The sequence below is a fragment of the Opisthocomus hoazin genome, chromosome 21 (genome assembly GCF_030867145.1).
Source record: "Opisthocomus hoazin isolate bOpiHoa1 chromosome 21, bOpiHoa1.hap1, whole genome shotgun sequence".
Classification (NCBI taxonomy): domain Eukaryota; kingdom Metazoa; phylum Chordata; class Aves; order Opisthocomiformes; family Opisthocomidae; genus Opisthocomus; species Opisthocomus hoazin.
Genome location: NC_134434.1, coordinates 393,916 through 414,479, shown reverse-complemented (window position 1 = coordinate 414,479; position 20,564 = coordinate 393,916). Strand labels below are relative to the sequence as shown.

Sequence of the window (20,564 nt, the reverse complement as noted above, 5' to 3'; positions counted from 1 at the left end):
AGCATCACTGCTTCCAACTGCCAGTGGGCTGCAAGGCAGTGGCAGCAGCAGCGTAAATGGAAATTAGTCTCTTTATGGATGGCAGGCAGGACTGCATTCTGTATCCATGCAGAACACAGCTGAACATAAAACAACCCCCTTGGTAATGGCACCGTATCAAATAAATCGGCGTCTCAACTTACCTTGTGAATGCGTTATCCTTTTGCAAACGGAGAGTAAACATAGCAGGCGAGGCAAGCTGACCAGCAGAAACCGGAGCTCTGAGGCAGGGTCCCCTTACACAACAGTAGTCCTTTTCCCTGGCAGGTCAGAGGAGTTTTCGTAGGCAGAGACGAGCCCCTTTGCCCAGCGGGTGCCGGGAGAGCCCTGCTGCATCACCACCAGCCGGATCGGAGGCTGGCTGTCAGCAGGGACCTCGGGAGCATACTCCTTGCTGGGATCCTTCCCCCTGCAGTCATAGAGCACGCAGGAGATCAGGAAGACCAGAAGCAAAATAACATAACTAGCTACTAGAATGACAAGATTCAAGGTAACGGGGTCAATCTCCAAATAAAACTCCATTTGGTCTCATACTATTGAGTGCAAACCTGGAGAATGAAGTTTCATATGCACGAGTGAGCAACTGCTAACTGATCAGAATAGATGTATTGGCTTTGCGGTAAAAATACACTAATCCTAAGGTCTCCTGTAGCAATGGATTTCCCCGAACTGGATGATTAAAGCAGCTCAGTTTAATAACTTAAGCTCTTTCTTTTAATGCCACATTGCCTACAGTAGCAGAAACTAAATTTGAATAGTATATTGACAGGAAAACATCCCCCTTATTCAGGGACTATCACTTTCCTCGACGGGCAGGTAGCAGGGTCTCCTCAAAGGGCATTTTGCAGAACCTCATTGCTACAAGTGGGTTTGGGCTTGTGGTCTGAAAACTGAGCTGTGTAATTAGTAAATGAATACAGAAATAAATTAGGGAGAAAGTCATTTGCAAGCTAACTTTTCTCAAAACCTAATGAGCCTGATTCTGATTTCTGCTAAGACTTTTTCACCCTGCCCTAGTGCTATAGAAAGGCTTTTAAAGTGAATTAAAGACTTTGATTACTCACTTCCATGTCCGGATTACTGGGACAAGTCACACCACTGTCTCATAGGCTGCCCAGCCAGCCATCGCACAAACTGAGCTGTGGGAGCCTGCTTCCCACCAGCTGCTCTGTCCCCTTCGAGTCTCCTGCGCACGAGAGGGTGCAACACAACTGGGGCATTTCCACAGCCTGGGCACCACCAGGTGTTTTTTTTTTTCCTATGTGGACCCTCTGCTTGCTAAAATAAGGTGAAGTTTGTGATGTGGCTGTCCCCTGCCTGGGAGTAGTGCCAGGCTGCCCAGTCATAAAATCTGCAAGTACTTCAGATTTATGTTTCTGAAGCTTGTGAGTGAGTAAGGACACACACAGCTGCCACACGTTGCTCACACAGTGCTTGCTTGTTTCCCTAGCAAACTCTGCTGGAGAGACCAGCCCCGCTCAAAAAAATAAAGATGTACCAGTGTATAAGATACCAGGAAGGCAGACGGGAAGGGCAGGAGGTGATGCTGATGAGCACCACAGACCCTCTGTCAGCAAGCTTGCTGCTTCTACGCAAAACTCCACGGTTTTGGTCAGCATTACAGCACAGGAGGGTTTTAGGAAGAGATTAGGCTGTCCCAGCTCTTAGCACTGCCAGGGCTGTGGAAAAGGGTTTTACGTGTCAGCAGGAATCTGATCCGGCACGTCTGAGCTGTGAGTAAGAAATATGTCATGGGGCCATCCTGCTGCCACAGACCACGATGCATGCCACTCGCTTTAAGGCCAACATCATCTGCGTCCTCCACCATCTGCCCTCCCAGCTCTCTTCAGCTGAGAAGTTTGTGCTGAGTGGTAATCCTGAGTCTGGCGCTGCAAAAGGCACGCTTTGCAGGAGGAGGGAACCCCACAGCACCTGGCATGCACATCTGCATCACCCTCACGCTGTGTCTGCTGCACATCATGGCCCACGTCTGCAGCAGCCCAGGCATTTGGCTGTTCAACGTAGTTTAGATGAGGCTGAGATTTTTCAAGACAGGCTAAGGCTTTTGATGATGCACTCGCCCTCCAAAGCAACAATGATCAGAGCTGGGACTCGGTTTCAGTGCTCGCTGGGAAAACTGAGAGTCTTTTGAAAATCCCTCCAAAATGCCCAAGAAGCACAAGCACCTTTGAAATGCCGTAGGGTTTATGATCTTAAATTTCAATCATGTTCTGCTACAAAAAAATTAACACCAAAGTAGTATAGTTCACATGTGGAGAGGGATACGGGATTTTACATTCAAGTCTTCTAAATCAGTCCTCAAATGTCAGCCTGGATTCTGAAAACTCAGCACTGTGCTTGCAAAACAAAGTTTATGGGATTTTTCTCCCTTGCATTTATTTAGTACCAGCAAGTTTGCCAAACCTGAATTGACTCCTCTGAAATCCTCCACACTAATAGCTTGGTTTCAGATTTCTGTCTAACATTGCAGCTGGGAGATACGTGACATTAAGTGTTTAATTTAGATAGGCATCATGCCAGCTTTTAGGGAGAACTTTTCAAAAGGTAAATTTAGGGACTGGATTACTGCACCACCTTCTGTGTTGCTGCAGACATGCTCTCTTGGAGACAGAAAAGCCTCCACCTTTCTACATCTCCGCAGCTTCTCAAAACACTGCCTTAGAGTGAAAATATACTTTCAAAACACCTCCCCAAGGCTGTACCCAGGGCCTGGTTTGCAGCAAGGAAGTCTTGGATTTATGCTTTTGTTGTATGCTCCCGAGCCCCATCCTTGAGCTGGAACGGCTCACAGCAGCTTGTGTCTGCAGTGAGCGCACTAAAAACCGAAGTATATGAGGGGATTTGGCTTTGATACCATTACTTATTCCTTCCTCCAAGCCCAAGTCCAGGGCAGACCATAGACATTCACTGTTCGATATTCCTGTGCCCAAGGACCGCCCAGGTCTAATACCGCCTGCCAGCACCCCGTCCCAGGAGCATCACGCTGCCTCGGGAACCTCCTCTGCACACACACTGGGGCTTTTTATAGCGAAGCCTTGCTCCAGAGAGCTGACAATACTCCTGGGGTCAGTGTCCCAAGTTCTCCCCTGCCCAACCGCTCCCTCCTGCGGCCACTGCTCTATAGCTGAACATCCCTCATCAGCCTTTGGCATCTCGCCCTCCTCACACTGTTTATACCTGCATCTTTTTCTTGAGGAAAGTAATTAAAACCTCTTTTTGCATCTGATGGAGTGCTGACAGCTCCCCCGGCTCCACAGTGAGCAGAAACGCAACACTGAGCAACTGAGAGTCTCAGGAGCTTTGGAAGATTGGGAAAAAACCTAAGCAAGTCGTGCGTGTGCTTCGCCAGGCAGTACCAGGAGCCTGGCTGATGGTCAGGGCAAAGTGCTGCCTCGCGCTTGTGCAGGCTGGCTCTAGCAGTGACAGGTAAGACCATGTCTGTGGGACTCACTTTCCTCAGATGTCCAAAATTCATCTGTGCTATAACTGCTTCAAAGGCCAGACCAGCTCTGCCATCAGCTGTGCCGGAGTGCAGAAATGATGGGCTGCACAAAACCTCTGATATATCCTCTAAAGTGGATTAGCTGCAGTCCCCTATTTATTTATTCCACTATTCCATTATTTAATGTTTGACAAAAAGCCTTCCCCAAGGGTCAGAGCTCCCAGCTAGAGACCCAAGGCCACCAGCTGCCACTGATGCAATGCCACAATCAGGTCTGCCCACATTTTTTTCCCCCTTGTCTACCTCAATTTATAGACATTTCTGGACAGAAAGCACCCTTTCTTCTGCAAGTACCCAGTTCAACTGGGATGAGAGGTGAGGGAATAAAACATGCATAACTAAAAATTACATATTTTTAACAATTTTTCCTTGAAGTCATTGTGCAGTGAATTTCACAGTACAAGAGTTCAAAGGTTATTAAAAATAGTAAAGAACTTCTATATGATCAGAGAAAAAGCAAATTTTAAGAAGAAAGTCTTGGGAAGAGGTTCTGGTTGAGACAGCTACAAGTACTCTGTTTTGAGAGCAACTACAGCACAAGCTGCAAAGGGATTGCAGGCAATGGCCACAGAAAAGAAAACAGCAAGAAATTACAACATCTTCTCATCTAAAGCAGGAGTTAAACAGTAGGTCCCTGCTGTGCCAGCTCTTTCTGACTACAGCAGGTTGAGGCTGATCACACAAGCATTTGTCTGGCAGATTGAAGCCACAGCAGCATGCGGACACAACGCACCCAGATGGGTGTATGCAGCAGAATATCTGAAAGGGATCAGGCCTTGCTGGACTCAGCCATGTGGAAGCAACAAGCAGTTTCCAGTCCCAGTGTTTCCCAGACAAAGCCCAAGCAGCCGGAGTGCCAGCAGAGCCTTGTGTGCTGCAGAAAACACTGCTCAACACACCTGGTGCAGCTGACCCGATCCCAGCCAGCTGCACCTCGGAGCTGCGACCCAGTGAGCCATCCCTGCCAGGCTTGATAGGCTTAACTGTGGTGTCATTGTTAAAAATAGCCCCTAGGGAATAAATCTCTTCAGTCCTGGAACAGTGTGAAAGAGAGGAATGCAGATGACAGCAATCCCAGTATATTTCAAACAGAATAACGCACGGACCGAGACAGGGTATCAGAAAGGACGGACCTACCTTCTGTGTAATGCCTTGTCCTGCCTTGTCTCTGCAGCTCAGGTGGTCGCTTACAGGTTGTGGGCAGCTGCCCGAGTCCGTCGCCTTCCTCATACGAGAGGTCATAACTTAAGAGGGAAACCACAGAGAGAAACCTGGTGTGAGCAGGAACCAAACCACAGTTACCCCAGTACCTACAGTCCAAATCTCAGGTACCCAGAGCAAACCCCATGAAAGCAGATTTGTTGTGCACACCATGTGCAGAAACACAGCCACTGATCTCCTCCTTGGGAATGCCTCTGGGGTCCTGCAAGTGCCTCCGTAAAGAGTGTTTGGTGTTGGTAAGGGGTCACTCATGAGCACGTATTTAGCCAATGGCTTTTGGGGTCATACCTTCCTCTAGCAACAGCTCTACCAGGGTGTAAGAGGGCTTGGAGCCCCTCACTTACTCCTCCCATGCTACTAGGGGCCACTGGCCCAGGTCTCCCCTATTGCCTGGCTATTTCCATAGTGCAAGAAGTAATTTAATATATTTGAGAAGAGTGGTGGAAGGGGGCTGGAACTGACCAGCACTACTAAAAATACCGAGAGGCGAGGGACAGACAGCCGCCAGGCAGCGCATGGAAACGGGAGACCAAGGTGGCAGCACCGCGCGTCCAAGCCCTCGGCCAGCGCAGCCCCGCCGGCCGCACCGCGCCCCCCTGCCCGCGGTTTCTCCGCCGGGTCTCCGCCAGCGAGGGTTTCGCGGGCTGCCCTGCCTGGCTCGGGCCGGCCACACGCCGGGGCTGTTGCTCCGCCTTCGGGAGCAGCGCGGGGAGGGGAAGCAGCCGGGCTCGGGGGCCGCAGACCGCCGCCGCCTGACGCTCCTCGGGCCCGGTGCCGCCCCTTCGGCAGCTCCGAAGGGAGGAAGGAGGGCGAAGCGCTGCCGCTTGCGGCTGTGCACCGCTTTTTCTCGGGAAGCGTCTGAGCACAGCGGTTCAACCGTTTCCTTCCTCCGAGGTGCATCTGTTCCCTACGCAACCTCTACAGCGTTAGAGAGCAGCCATTCAAATACTGCTTTTGAGAAAGGAATAGAAATTCAAGAAGGAAGATTAAAAGGAAAAATACGAAATAGTCATTATGATACAGAACTCATGGCAGGGGGGCTGGAAACACATGATCTTTAAGCTCCCTTCCAACCCTTACCACTCGGTGATTCTACTCAGTTATTCATATTGCAGTTCCCGCCTGGGACCCTAAACCCACAAACACACCAGTCAGTGAAATGCCTGACTTTGAGACGATGACTAGTCCTTCAGAGGGAAAGGGACAGCTAGCACTCAACATTGAGCATATCCTGAATCACACAAAAAAAAAGACAGAGGCTTAAAACAAAAGACTGAAGTCTCACTACATTAAGCATTGATAATAAATATTACCTGCACATCTTCAGCTCCTCTGCCTAAAAGTTTAAACAGCACTTCATGAAAACACAACCCTTCACACTCAGCAGAACAATATTTTGACTTAAATCCAATTTCATTTATCTGCAAATCAACCTGCTAGAAAAGTCTCAGCTGGAGAGATTAGGTCCTCAGGAAAATAAAACCAGTTGCCATGAGGTGGCAGATGTTGATCAGCTATTTTTCTGGTTGCTTCTCCCTTGTCTCAGGGCTCCAGGTGAGATGTATCCCTCAAAGCCATGGCCCAGCTGAGATTTATCAAACAGAAATGGAGTGTCGGTGTTTACTCCTATGCGAGCTCCCTGTTGGAGGGCTCTACTGGTATTAGGGCTGGCTCTGGTGCCGCAAAAAGCAAAACCCTGCAGGATGTGATTTTGTGCTGTGACATTTGCTTTGGATATGGATTTTGCAAGCAAAAAATTAATTTTCCTATAGAGGAGTGTGCACAAGTCCAGGATGATGCACAACAAGGGACAGAGGGATTAGAGAGCTTGACCCTAGCTGGTGGGTTCCGGAGAGGTGACAGCCAGACATCACTCCTTTTCATGATCTCCAGTAGCATGTAATTCAAATGATGCTGAAGGTTCATATAGAATAGTTTAACATTTAATTGACTTTTTTGTTAACCACAAAGACAGATTTGATGTGAAAGGTAAAATCCATGACTTGATTTTAGAAGTGATCCAGATCTTCATGTGAGACAAATCTCTATAACTTTATCACCACAACTGGGCTGGTATTGACAGACTATGGGTGCATTTTAGTCTATAACAGAGCCTATAGAGGATTGATACCTGAAGAAAAAGAATGTGTTTATTCTTCATCTCTAGGTAACTTTCTAATGAGAGCTCAACTACCTCAAGCTATAGCAAATCTAGTTTGATGTGCTGTGGAATATTTAGTCAGTTCACTTGTCCTCAGCTACTTGAGAAGCATATGCAAATATAAATGCCTGCTCATTACTAATGCTGAAATGACTTAAAAACAGGAGGAAGAAAATCAAAATGTTTGATGTTGAATGCAAGCCTCCTGGAATGGGTCATGCATGGGTAAAGCAGACAGATTGGGTTTCGATTCTCCTGGAGCTGGGCTGATCGCTTGGTTTGTCTTCTGCCCTGTAACATATCTTCTGCAAGAGCTAATCAAGATAATGAACATACAAAATCAGGATGATATAGACATGGTTGCATAAAATTTAGCAAAATTCTTTTTGCTTGCCCCATGTGAGTTTACTATCAAACTCCAAATTACACTGTGTAAGCTATCCCATCCTTTCCACTGTTCTGACTTGGTGCTGCACAAATAACATTAGCCAAGTCTTTAAGGATACACTTCCCTTATTTCCCCAGCACTGAAGTACACGCTCATATGCTTTGCTGAATTGGAATGGATTTAGGCACACACAGAGTTCAGCTTGGGCACGTGTGTTTAGCTGAACTTGGGCTATTAACTACAATGTGGCTGCCAGAAATACAATCATTATCATAGGTAGTAAAGAACTTAATATGAGAAATCACAAAGTGAGAGCTATAGCTTCTTGTTTTAGAGCACTACAGCTTCTTGTTTTATTGCTTATGAAGATTAAGGGCTATATCCTTTCCTTCTTCATTGCCAGTAAATCAGGATTTTGCCGATCTGGCTCACTGTGACTGGAGCAGCTGGAGCATGGTAGCAAGAGGCATTTGGTGTGCAAGAGCGAGGGGTGTGCTTGGGGGCAGTAACTCCTTCACGTGGGAGAGGAAAACAGGTTCTGGCACCTGTAGGTGACCTCCAAGAAAAGTCAGGTGCTAAAGACAGAGAGGAGCAGCTCCGGTACCCAGGCTGAGAGAGGGAAGGTGAGGAACTGGAGGCTTCGGCTTTTGCCAGTGCTGCACACCAATTTTTGCCATTGCAGACAGAGCAGCTGATCAGTTTCCTGGTTCTGTTTGGCACCAAATCTGTACATCATTCCTCAGGGTGACATATGTGTGTTTGCCTTGGATAAACCTCCGTGGGGTGGGATGGAAGGAATACATCACTATTCCTGGGGCATGTTGGAGTGCCGATGTGATCGTGTTACAAATCTGCGGGCAATAAATCAGTTTTGCTTCCGAATTCAATCTACTTTTTCTTCACTTGCTTTCAAGACTCTGCTACCTTGGGACAACTGGCAACACATAGCTACTTTTCAAGGAACCAGAGGACTTTTATGAGCTGGGAATAGGTAGCGGCTTTTAGCCCAAGCGTGCAGGCTCGCAGGCAGAACGTAACGCATGGGTCACCGTGGTTGTGAGCACCCGCACTGAAGTGGCCCTGCAAAATCAGTGGTCTCCAGCTCTGACTCCTGACACTGCTTTGTTGAATACAATGGCGGGTGAAGAAGACAGAGAGGATTTGGATGATGAGAAGAGGAAGGATTCTCTAAAAATAACGTGGCAACATCAGCCTAAGAAGGTCTTGCAGAGCTCTCTGTTCGATTCAGTGAGGGTGGAACCAGAGAGAAAAAACCCTGAGGTTTCCTGAAGCAGCTTTTCTTGTTTGTTTTAATTTTTCAGGCTCCTTGCTAGGATCTCTGCAAATCTGAATCACATCATGTGTGAAGGCAGCAAAGTGAACTCTGAATTTCATTTTTTTAGAGATTTTCAGGGAATGCAGGCCTCCCTCAAGAGAGGATACTTACGTACCAGTCAGACAGCTGGTGAACAAACCAGCTGTTCACAGCTGCTCTTTCCATCTCTCTTTTTCATTGTTTGCAGAAACAATGAAGTGGTGGAGGACTAAGAGGGTTGAACTGATGAAAAAAAGAGACCCAAGTGCCAAGATCTTTAGTGCTCTTTGTAAAACCCAAATAAATGGAAAAATAAATCAAGCTTAGACATCAACAGGAAATTGAAAAGTTACATCAATGGAAGGACAGAAATGTATACGTCAATCATTTGGCTGGAGATGTTGTGGTATAAACAGATTTTTATCACATATAGCTCTCTATTCAAATAATTATGTCCTAGATTTCTTTTGTGAAAGTACACAAAGTACAAATTTGCCAAGAAGCCTCTGGGAACAAATATGAAAAATAGAGCAAGACTGGCTTTGCTGTCCCTGATTTCAAGTTTGCAAAGTTTTTAAAGCATCAGTTTAATTCAGGAAAACAGAAAAGGCTTATACCTAATTCTCAGTCAAGGCTGAAGGACTTGTTCGATGCCTGTGGCTAGGCACATGCCTACATGTTTTGCTGAATATAGATGGACTCCTTCAAGTGTGCCATTCCCACTATGTTCAGACCTAACCAGCATTGTCACATCTCCTTTCCCTCCTTCACAGCAACCCCCATTTCTTTTAGTTTGTTCATTTGCCCACAGGGAAAGGTTAAATGTGACAGCAGCCTGTCACCACCCCAGTGCCCCGAGCTCCCGTTCCCGTCACCGCACCTCGCAGCCAATGCACAAGGTCAGCCCGGTGCCGTCTCCATCGCTGGGACGTGGTCCCTCGTCACGGGAGCCACACTGCTGCCAGCCGCCCCAGGGGCAGCTAACCGGCCCTTGAGGACAAAGCCTTCGCCTTCCTTTTGAGATGTAAGATATTGGGATACAAACAGTAATAAATAACTGATGTGTCAGTCTGAACTGAATCCTATTCCCCTGCCTCACCCATTTCCACTCTGTTTACCATCAGGCTTTTTTTTTCCCTCTCTGCTGCTTTCACACCCACCTTTTTATTTTGTATTCCCTCGGACAAAAGCAGGGCTCCAGTCTGCAGCAAGGGGCTTTTCCTGGGAGCTTTTTGTCTCTCATGAGGAGATAACCACAACCCTGTGCTGTCAGGAGGTTTGGGCCTCTGATCTCCTCGTTCCAGCCTTGCTCCTGAGACTTGGGCTCTCCCTCTTGCCTAGACCCATCAGTTACACTGCAGTCAATCCTGCTGTATTCCTTGGGTTTCTTTCTTGGCACCAGGCACGGTTTTCTACTGCAAATTTAGCCCCAATCATTTTTTGCATTGTTCTCTCTCAGCCGCTATCTTATCACGGCTGCATTGTTCCTTTTTGGCTTCCTCTGCGGTTCCTATCTGTCTTCTGGCTCTTTGTGTATCACTGTAGGCTTAGCTTCAGTGCAGTTTTGATGTCATTCATCAGACATCTTGTTACTGCTAATTCATAACATTCTGGTTTCACTCCGTTCCTGTCAACGTATTTCAACCTCTCTGAGCGAAAACTCAGCTGAGCTCAAGTTAAATGTATCCTTCGACTGACTGAAAAGCACTGAGGTGAAGTGGAAGTCAAGGTGGTGGGAAGGTGACCATGAAAATGTTCACAAACACAACATGAAATGAGGACTTGTTTGCCCAGAGCCCAGTGGGCCAAAACCCCTGTGATGCTCCACAGACCTGTTTGTGTGAACTCCTGCCAAAACACAGTTCTGTTTTGAAATCAGGCACTGCTCAGAATTTGACATGATTTGTTGCAAAATCCATTCAATAGCCATAGTTCTGGTTGAGCTCTACACTGATAATTGAGGTTGCTTCTCCCTAAAAATGGCCATATTAGCACTTTCATATATTGGTAGGATACAAATGAGATCCACTCCAGTTGGGAACTGAAGTTGAAATGTAAAGATCAAAATAAATTATGACCCCACAAAAACATCGTCAGATGCCTCCATCAGCCCCCAAGTCAATAAACTAGTTCCAAAGTGGGGAGCACATATGGACAGAGCCACGCAGGTGTGTAAATTCCTGTCTCTAAGGTCCCTTGGCTGCTCTGCTTGCAGCCAGAGGCTCACATCCGTTTTCACTGGCATTTACTTTTACTTTGCTGCTATAGAAAATCTTGTATGGAAAAACTATTGTGTGTCCTGTCTCCAAATGAATGCTAGGGTCTTGATTTGCCAGATCTTCAAGCAGATGGCCAACTTGATGCATATGTGAACAAAATTACTTCTCTTCATGCTTCCAAGTAAGTAATTAACTACTCAGTAGCACTTAACTGTGTATTGGGTCATTCAGTGGAGACAAATCAGAAGCAAAATTGACACAAATACACAGTATTCTGAGAATGGTTTCATATTTTTTAGCTAATTGTTCAGCAACTTCTTTTAATTAGCAGTACAGTTAATCTTCATGTAGGAAAGGTGGCCAAAGAGGAAATATTGAGAGCTTAAGCTTTAAATCCCCCCGGCAATAAATCCACTATTTGTGTCAGAAGTATGTCATCCTTTGAAAATGGAGGATGATACAGCAATTTGTGCTCTTGGCCTGAGTGCTGCACTGTATAAGGATGTCTATTTTCAATTTAATATAACAAACCTGTCTTTTGTCTAATAGTTAGTGGCTCTTGGTCACAATTACCCTCAGATAATCAATAATCCCTTGGAACAGAGATGCTCTGGTCAAATTTTTAGCCATGTGCCATTTTTGACTGTGAGCCAATGATTCATTCCAGCAGCCCAGCAGCCACAGCCCACACGAACGCAAGCAGTTCAGAGACATAACCAAATTAAAGCAAAACTTTGTGCGATGTGAGATTGGTACATGCCAACCCCCTCTCTGGTCTCACTTCACCCATCACACTTCGGTTACATGGGGGTTACATCTGGGCAGTGACGGCTGAACATCCTGATAGTGAAAAGTCTGAACTCCACCACCAGCATTGTCCTGGTTTGGGCAGTACCTCCATAAACTAAGTGCAGCCAAGTGTTGTTTTCATTCTTATTCTGACAGATCAGCTAATTAGAGTGCAAAATAATATTCTCATGCTTGGCAAATATTGACTTTGAAAGACAACATGGAGACTCTGTGCTAAACTACACAAAACAAATTAAATATACAAGTCTGAAGCACTTCAGTTGATTGCCGTGATCCAAAGAGAAAAATTATTTCATTTTGAATACTGTAATGCTTTTTAAACAGCACATTGGCTGACCCCTCCTGGGTCATGACCTCAAGAGCTTCACATCCATGTTTTTGAAAATAAGGTTTGTGCTTTGCCCCGTCAAACGGATGCTCAAGCTTCACAGCTGTGGTAAGGGGAGCAGAGTTGCCCATCCACCCCTTGACACTGTTTCAAGGGAGACAGGAGACACACTGAGGTCTAGAGTGACCCACAATGGCATGTTATCCTAAACCCAACCCCAGCCCCGGCCCCAACTGCACGGTCCTGAACCACAAAGCAAAGTACAAGAAGCCCCGTAGTAGAAGTGGGCCGTTCTTCAATGATGCCAGGAATGGCTCACTTGTAGAAGTGTGTGTGTGTGTCGATAAGTGTAAGGATTTAAAAAATCCTGGAAAAAAGGTGGAGAGTGTATTTTTTTCACAGATTCAGCAACTTCACTTTAGGGCTTTCCATACATCCCACCACTTTCTAAAGATCCTTCCTCCTTTCTGTTGAGTATTTTTTTGAGATTGTTGTTTCTAAGAGCAGGGGTCAGTCTGCCCCCAACAAGCCTGCCTTGCCCCTGTTGTTGGAGGAGAAGGGCTGAGCCACCACTTGCTGGGGCCCATCTGCACCAGGAGCACTTGGAGACCACAGGATAGCAAGGAAGGGGCATGCTGCTCCACGGGTGGTGGGTTTATATGGGTGACCTGACCCAGGCTGTGAGGGCAGAGAGCCATATCAGCTGTGCTGAAGGCCATCACAAGCTCAGACCACCAGAAGAGACTGTGGTCAGTGACACCCGGGTGTATTACATCCCCAGATCTTCTGCAGCAGTATCTGCAGTTGCTGCCATCAGAGGCTGACTGAAGAAACCTATCCTTTTGGGCTGGATTCACACCAAAGGGTGTTTTTCAGATCCAAAGCTGAAACATCCTAAGAAGCCACAAATCTTTATGACTCAGGTGGCAACAAGCAGCCATCCCCCAGTACCTCTTCTTCAGCTTCACAAAGGGCAGAGTTTTACAGCAGAAGCCCATGGCTTTAGGAAAAGTCTTGTGACATAACAGGAGGTAAATGAGATGGCTGATCCTGCAGAGGAGATGTTTGTGCTCAGAGGTGTGTTAAGTTTCACAAGAGTCAGCACAACACTCAGGCTCCATGTGGACCACCCAGTTGCCTGGCAAGAAACCCATTTTTCTTATGGTTTTGGCCATGTCTTTGCTGGACTGCTGCTTTTACAGCTCTCTTGTTTTCCCAGCTGGTTTGTGTGCCTGAGATCAGGTCACTGAAAGCAAAGGGCTTGCTCAGAAGTTAAACAAAAGTTCTTTCAAGTTTAAAAAGAAGGAAAAAGAAAAAAGCCCACCTGCAGGGAGCCCCCTTCTCCAAGGAGGAAAGGTTTGCTTTGGAGGCTTTTCTCCAAGAAATCCAAGGCTGAACTGGCCCATGACTAACATTGCCAAGGTGTGTGCGGGAGCAAGATCTGACTACCTCTTTAAGACAAGAGAAATTCAGGAAGAGACTTCAGCAACAGAAATACACACCCAGGATTTAAGACAAGGAATCAAATCCCCTTCCTGATAGACAGACATCAGGAAAACTAAGGACATAAGGGACTGGCTAAAAGGAGATCGATACTCAAATGGATAGATACAGAACATAGAAGCTCAGTTCCCACCACAGCTACAAACTTCACATGTGATTGTAAAGCTAAAGTCACTGAAAGGAGGAAATCCAAGACTGGCTGCAAGGTAACAGGAGCTGTTAAGTCACCTGAATAACAGAGGGAGAAGGGAGGAGACAGAAGGGAGAAGTCCATCTACTCCCAGCCCCAGTCCCAGTTTTCCTCCCCAGTCCTCATCTTTTCTCACTGAATACCCTGGAGAGCAAAAGCGAAGAAGACACTTCTCTCATAATTTTGTTTTTCTTAGAATATGGGTCCGGCCACTGCTCTGTGGGAAAACAGAGACAGGCCCATCTTGCACTGTCATAAAAGGGTGATCCCACCCCAGACACCTGCAGACTCTCACAGATATTTTGGGAAACACCAAAAGTAACTGCTCTGATTTTACTCTTTGGGACCAAGGTGCACAATCTGTAGCTAAGAGCAAATTGCAGTCAGCCAACAAAACACACCCAGCTGGCGATGTAACCCCTTCTGCCCTGCTCGAAGGTGGTCAGAAGGCAGGCGTCTGCCCCAGCTTTTCCCAGCCCTGTTCCCCTGAGCATGTTCAGGCCACTGGTCCTGGCAGAGGACCTACAGGATATGGTCCAAGGGAGGAAAATCCATAGCACGTGCCTAGGGAGCTGCCAGCATGAAGTCCCATATGTCCTTTGGGAGGTACCACCTGCCCTGGTGCTGTCACAGTAATTTAAGAAGCTCAGCCATGCGCAGCCACAAGTGAAATACAGCCATGTGTCCCGGTGGGACAGCCATCTCCATAGCGTGGCTGGGCTGCAGTGCAACGAGGAGGAGCTGGTGAGCTGGTGAGGGGGGAGATTTTAGAATAACAACGTTAAGTGCTTTGTGGGCACATCGGGGTGTCATACATCGATCCCCTGATATTTTATGTCATTGTAGACATACTGTCTTGATTTTTAAACAACTGCAAGAGCAGAAATTTTGTTCCCGTGGAACCTATTTTTTGTTACACTCCTAAACCTAATCTTAATCCTTCCAAGTGTACTTTGGACTGTGGCCAATCCATGCACGTGTGGTAGGAAGCTGCCTCGCACAGCTCCCTGCAAAATGGGACAACTGAGAGTGGCTCCATGCGTTCCCGTGGCACCCAAGTCCATGAGAAGCAGAAGGCAGCAAGAGCAGCTCAGCTGGCGAGGAGAGGGCAAGCAGCACGCCTCAGGGGCCAGGGAATAGGCTGTGTTACGGTAACAGGGTGGAGACAAAACACGTAGAGATTAAAAAAAAGAGGAGAGTGAGCTACTTTGATAGGCTTAATATCACAATCAGGAGAAACTTCCTGGCCTCATATTTTCCATATAAACACTCTCCACTGAATAAAGTTAATGGTTCCCTAACTGCAACGCAGAAGGGCTTGATCAGTTCGATTGACGTCACAGATTGAGTATTTTAATGAAATGTGCTGTACTTCCCCCATTTATATGTTTGACCCTAACCTTTACCAGATGTTCAATTCATGCTCACTCACAGGCACTGCAGCACTGTGTTTCGGAGGCTCTCGGAAATCTGAAATGCTGAAGTGGAAATAAAATCCTCTGACACGAACCCTTTTGTTTGAGCTGCTCCCCACCATGGGTGACGGGCTGCATGGAGAGCTCTACTCTGCTTACGCAGGAGCGTACTCAGGAGAGAAGGGGAAAAAGGGGACAAAAGGGTTATGCTGTGCACTGCCTGCCTATGCGGGAGCGTAAAGGATCCCTCTGCTGCTGAACAGTGCCAAAATCACAGCTCTCCCCTACACACCCTGAACAGTGGCCCTGAGACGAGCAAGGAAAGGTGAGCCTGTGTCAGAGGGAGCAGAAACAGAGCTAGAAACCCTGAATTCAACCTCTGTCTGTGCTGTGTCTTCTTGGGTAAACTGTTTCTGCTGTTCAGCCTTGTTTCCCAGCCACAAAACAGGACAATGTCCCTTTGCCCGGTTACATCCTGGGTTATCAGGGGCAGGGCTAGGCTGGGAAGAGGCTGCGTGGTCACTCCTGTCCCCTGGGACAGCCCACGCTCTTCCCTGGGTGTGAGCAAACTAGTATCGGCACTGCAGTCCCACCGCCCTGGTGTTGCTCTGGACGCAAATCTGCTCCACACTGAGATTCGCCCCCCACAGTCACACCTCCAAAGCAGTGGGTCGCTGAGCTCTGCAAGAAGTGAAACCAGCTGGAAATAAGTCACAATCAGGAAAAAGCACATCATCAAAAAAGATGCCATCAAAGTTTTCTGGTATTTGATGCTCAGTTAGAAAGTCTCCTGCTCATTCTTTCTGCAAAGAGAAGATAAAATGATGGAGCAAGAGAGGGTTAAAAGGAGATCTATGTTCCCAAACCTCATCTTTGGTTTTCAATCACTTCATTTTAGATAAATTGGAAGCTGGACCCAAGCCACCCTTTAGTTCTGGGTTTGGAGTAGCAAATTGAAAGTTACTGATGAGGTTTTGCAAAACCAAACCCATATACTCCCTGGCCTGCTCCTAGCTGAAAATGAGGTAGCCCAGAGCAAAAATAAGTGATTCACTCCTTAAAACACACCCACCAAAAATGCTGAACTCAACAACCACAAACTGAGAGAAGGAGCATATGAAAGCCTGTGCAAGGCACTCATTCCTTTTAACCCAGGACCAAACTTGCAGCGCCAGCACTTTGCAACAGATTATACAGTAAAAATGTTAGGAAATGTTAAAAAATAAAAATTACTGGTTTTGTTTTTAGTAATTCCATGCACACATATAAAAACTATGTATTCTGAGGCCAAACAGTTTGCATTTGTCCCCGAGCAGATGAGAGTGGCTGTTCGTGCGGCAGCCTCAGACCTGCTCATGTTTCGCTTTGGCATCGATCCTGCCAACAGAGTTCAGTGGATTGAATCAAAGCAGGGCTGAGGTTCTCCTGACCCCAGGATAAAAGCAGCCACGTATGGAGCCAGACCAGCACAGCTGCCTTGCCTCAAGTGCACACCTTGCTATAACACAAAACAATATCCGTGTTTAGGTGAGTCTAAATTGTTGATTATGTTCTCGAAAGTCACAGCTGCCTCTCAGCCCTATCTAATTGCAAAGGAAATCTGCCTCCTGCCTGGTGTGGCCCAAGGATGAAGCAATGCTCACACAGGACGAGCCCTCCCCTGCCCGAGTGCCACAGGCAAAACGTGGGGACAGGACCCCTCGGCTGGGTGCAGGCGGTGTGCAGCAATACAGATACCCGAGCTCTGGCTGTGGGCTGGGTACCGTGTGCCACAGGAGATGCAGCAGCACCCTGGGAGTTGTGGGTGAGGGGCTGGGTGAGGGCTGCGCACCACCACAGTGATGCCACTGCAGCACTGCCCATGTCAGCAGCCACTGCCCCATGGCACCACCAGCCTGGGGTTTTCTTCCCAGAAGTTGCAAAAAGAAGTGGGAATTACACAGGAACTCAAACCATGCTGCAGAAAGCAGATGCTTGCTGCAGCTGAGGTGCACAGGGCTTGCTGCAGGGTATGCGTGGTGTCCCAGACCTGCATGGCCGCTGCGGCAATGCCCCTCTTAATCCTGTCTCCTGATCACCAGCCCATTAACAACACCACACTTTTATTAGCAGGAAATCCTAAATCCAACAATGTAATTGCAGTCCGATAAAAACAGCAGGTAGAGCTCCTCTCGGCCCTGAGGCAGGCAGATGGGCTCCTCTGAGTTCCCAGCATCACAGTAAATACAACCTGAGCATCAACAGTTAAGAGTATTTTATCAGTGGCAACAAGAGGGATTGAAGCAGAGTAGGAAATGATAACATCTTCACTTGGATCTGGGCCGTGAACTTGACCAGGCTGCCTTCCCTGCCATAATTTATACATCTTCACAGACATACATGTTGGAAGTGATTTTTACAGCTAGCCAGGAGACGGCCACACAACCCACACCAGCTCTGGCAGGAATCAGATGCCTCAGTCCCCTGCAATGTATCTGCCTCTCTGGTAAGAAGAATGCAGAGGGTTGTTTTTCTGGTATCCCTTAAAACCATTTGTTTTTATTCTCCTTTACTTACTGGCAATAAATTGCTCCACTTCTCTTGCTCACCAAACACTTTTCTTTATATTGTGAGGTGTTTTGTTTGCTCATTTGTTGTGACACGAGTGATGAAAGACTCTGTGTGGGTTCGCCAGATCACGCACCAAAGCTAGTACAAGGTATACTGATTCTTTGGAGTCACTTCTTAAAACCCTGCTTTCAGCTTCCAATCCCAGCCTGCCCCCGAGGGCCAGAGCCATGCAGGAAGAGGTCCGGACCCTGGATCATCCAGGCTTTCCTATCTCCTGCCTTCCTACTCATGGCTTTTCCACCAGCCCTTTATCCCAGAGAGGGTTCAGGGACTGATGCATCTCATAGGTGCTTGTTGTGTAAGGGTTTGTACCCCGAGGACAAGCAGCTAAAAGGGAATTCTGGCTTCCCTTTCTGAGCAAAATCACTTATCGAGGGAAAAGCTCTGTCCCTGAGAAGCTCTTCTTTAAAAAGTCAGCTATGGCATAGTCTTACACAGTGGGGTGGAGAAGATAATTCGAGTATCACCTGGTGTGCATTGTTTGGAGATCAGTTAGCTTTTCCCAGTTTATGTACCTTTTTCCCTGGCTGAAAAAGCGCTAAAAGCAATAACCTGTAATACCGAAAGTGTCAAGACCAGAGATGCACTGATCCCAGTTAACCAACAGCTCCTTTTGCAGCAACTGTCTCCCTGGACGGCTTAACTCAACTGCAGAGGGAAATTGCCTCAAGTGAAGGAAAGTGGACCCAACAAAGCAGAGAGTATAATCTTTTTTCTTTTTTCTGTTTTCACAACTGGGCACAGAGGACTGACAGTCTGGATTTATGGCTGAGTTTACAGCCTTTGTTGCCTCCTAGCAGCTGTTGTGCAAAATAAACCACCATCCAAACCAAAAATCACCGAGTCAAGAACACTCCACCTGAGAGGAAAAAGTGCAGGCACTTATTAATGAAATTAATCATTGATAATAAAATATCCAACAGGAAAAAGTATTTATCATCTTCTTATCGAGATGAGATGTGTAACTCCCTCTTTCTTGTATTCATGAATACCTGCACACTCAGGAGAAACGTTTGGCAACTCTGGTGCTGGTCCGGCACACAGGCTTTTGCTGAAGGCTTTACCCAGCTCTCCCACTCCAGCTGGGGCTGAACCAGAGGAATAAACTAAGAAAAATGTGGAGGAAAAATTGCAGAAGGTAACTGAACCCCAAAGAAGTGTGGGAGCCACAAAGAACAATCCGGCCTTTCTTGCTGGGTTGCAGTATTGGATGCACCATGCAGCACCAAGGTCCGACCAGGCTCCCAGGCAAGATGTGCAGGCCCCGGTCCAACCCAAGTGGCAAAGCTGCCCCTGGCATTTCAAGCCCTGCTCATCTGAAAAACCTGCCCAGAGCCTGCAGCCTCAAGCAATCAGAAAAACTCGGGGCAGGGGGGGGAAGAAAGAGTGGGTCAATAGCATGGATAAAAGTCGGGTTGCTGTTAGGGCTCAAGCGCAGTGTTCGGTCTGATGAGCAGGGACGGGGTCACTTTGGGGCCAGGCTGGCAGGAAGGTGATAACCGCAGCGAGTTCGGCAGCTCTGAGCTGAGCTCCCTGGCTCACACGGGAGGGGAAGGGAGAAATGGGATTTGAAGATGGCTGTTTTATTGGACATGCAGGAGTCGCTGTTGACTTTAGGCCAGGGAAGAATGATCTGCTGTGTTCCCTGGTTGTCTTGGCTCCCACTCATAAAGGCACTTAAAAAGCTGTCTAGCTTCAAGTATGTGCTTAAGTGCTTTGCTGAATTAGTCAATTAGCATATTTAGTTGCCTGCAATCTTTGCAAATGTCAATGGAGAGCACTGGGATTTTGATGAATGCTTTCGATGGCCTCTGGAGCTGACCACAGGTACCAAGCCACCCTCCCCGATCACACCTCCACAGCCTGTGGCAGCCCTGCCCTGCGGAGCTGCTGTGTGAGCAAAAGCTGACTTTGGCTGCTTGTCTCTGGTCGTCTCTAAGCTATATCAAGGCAATTTCTGTGACCAGCTTCGTCGTGTCACTCAGTGCCATTTGGAAATTCCTGGCTGCATGAAGCAGAGCTCAGTGTGTCCTGCCGGAAATGGTTTTAAATGCTTATGTTTGGAGTTTGCTTTTCTTGCTAGTTGAGGCTCTGAACTCCAGTGATGCTTTTCTTTTGATTTAATTAAGGGAAGCTGTTTCCAAGGAATCATACTTATAGCTCACATCAGAGTCTTCAAGAGCAGTGATGCACCCCAAGATGCAACAGATGTGATTCAGCGTGATTCACGGGCTGTGTCCAGCTGCCAAATGAGTCAGCATTGGCAGCAACCTCGTCATAATCCACCTGCCAAAATTAAGGACCTGTGGTACTTTGTCCATGCCAGGTGGAAGGAGATGAGCCCCAGACATCCTATGGCTCCTCAGACCACAGCACCCAGCAGTGTCCCATCCCCAGGACGGTGTCCCATGGGACCTGCAGCTCTGCACCATCATGGACAAACTCCCCAATAGGGAATTAAAAATCTTGCCTTGCTCATGTCTCTAGTTTGCTCATGGAAGTATATAGCAAAAAAAGAGCTGAATTTCTGGTGAATATCAAGCCTGGGTGCCGAAGACCTGAAGTCTTCTCAGCTCATTAAAAGCCAGACTCGAGCCAATTCCAGAGAAACTTGTAGCCAAATGAAGTGCTGAAACAAGTTATGTCTTATAAAACTTCTGCGGAAGCAATATTCTCGCTGGTGCAGCCCAAGGGGAGGATCACAGCGCTGGCCTGTGTGCCCCTTCTCCTCTCACATTTGCCAAACAGCAGCAAATAATGGATTTTTTTCCTTTTCCACAGAAAGTTTAATCTGAATTCTTGCCAATTCTTGTAAAATTTGAAAGCTGAGCAAGCCTGAATT

The 20,564-nt window shown here is 47.2% G+C and overlaps 1 protein-coding gene across 1 annotated transcript; it reads right to left on the bottom strand.

Moving 5' to 3' along the window:
• Positions 1-276: 276 nt before the first annotated feature.
• On the bottom strand, positions 277-606 carry SMIM36 (small integral membrane protein 36). The gene has a single exon (XM_075440689.1). It carries the CDS (start codon positions 559-561, stop codon positions 277-279), a length of 285 nt encoding a protein of 94 aa, XP_075296804.1. The 5' UTR covers positions 562-606.
• Positions 607-20,564: the final 19,958 nt, after the last annotated feature.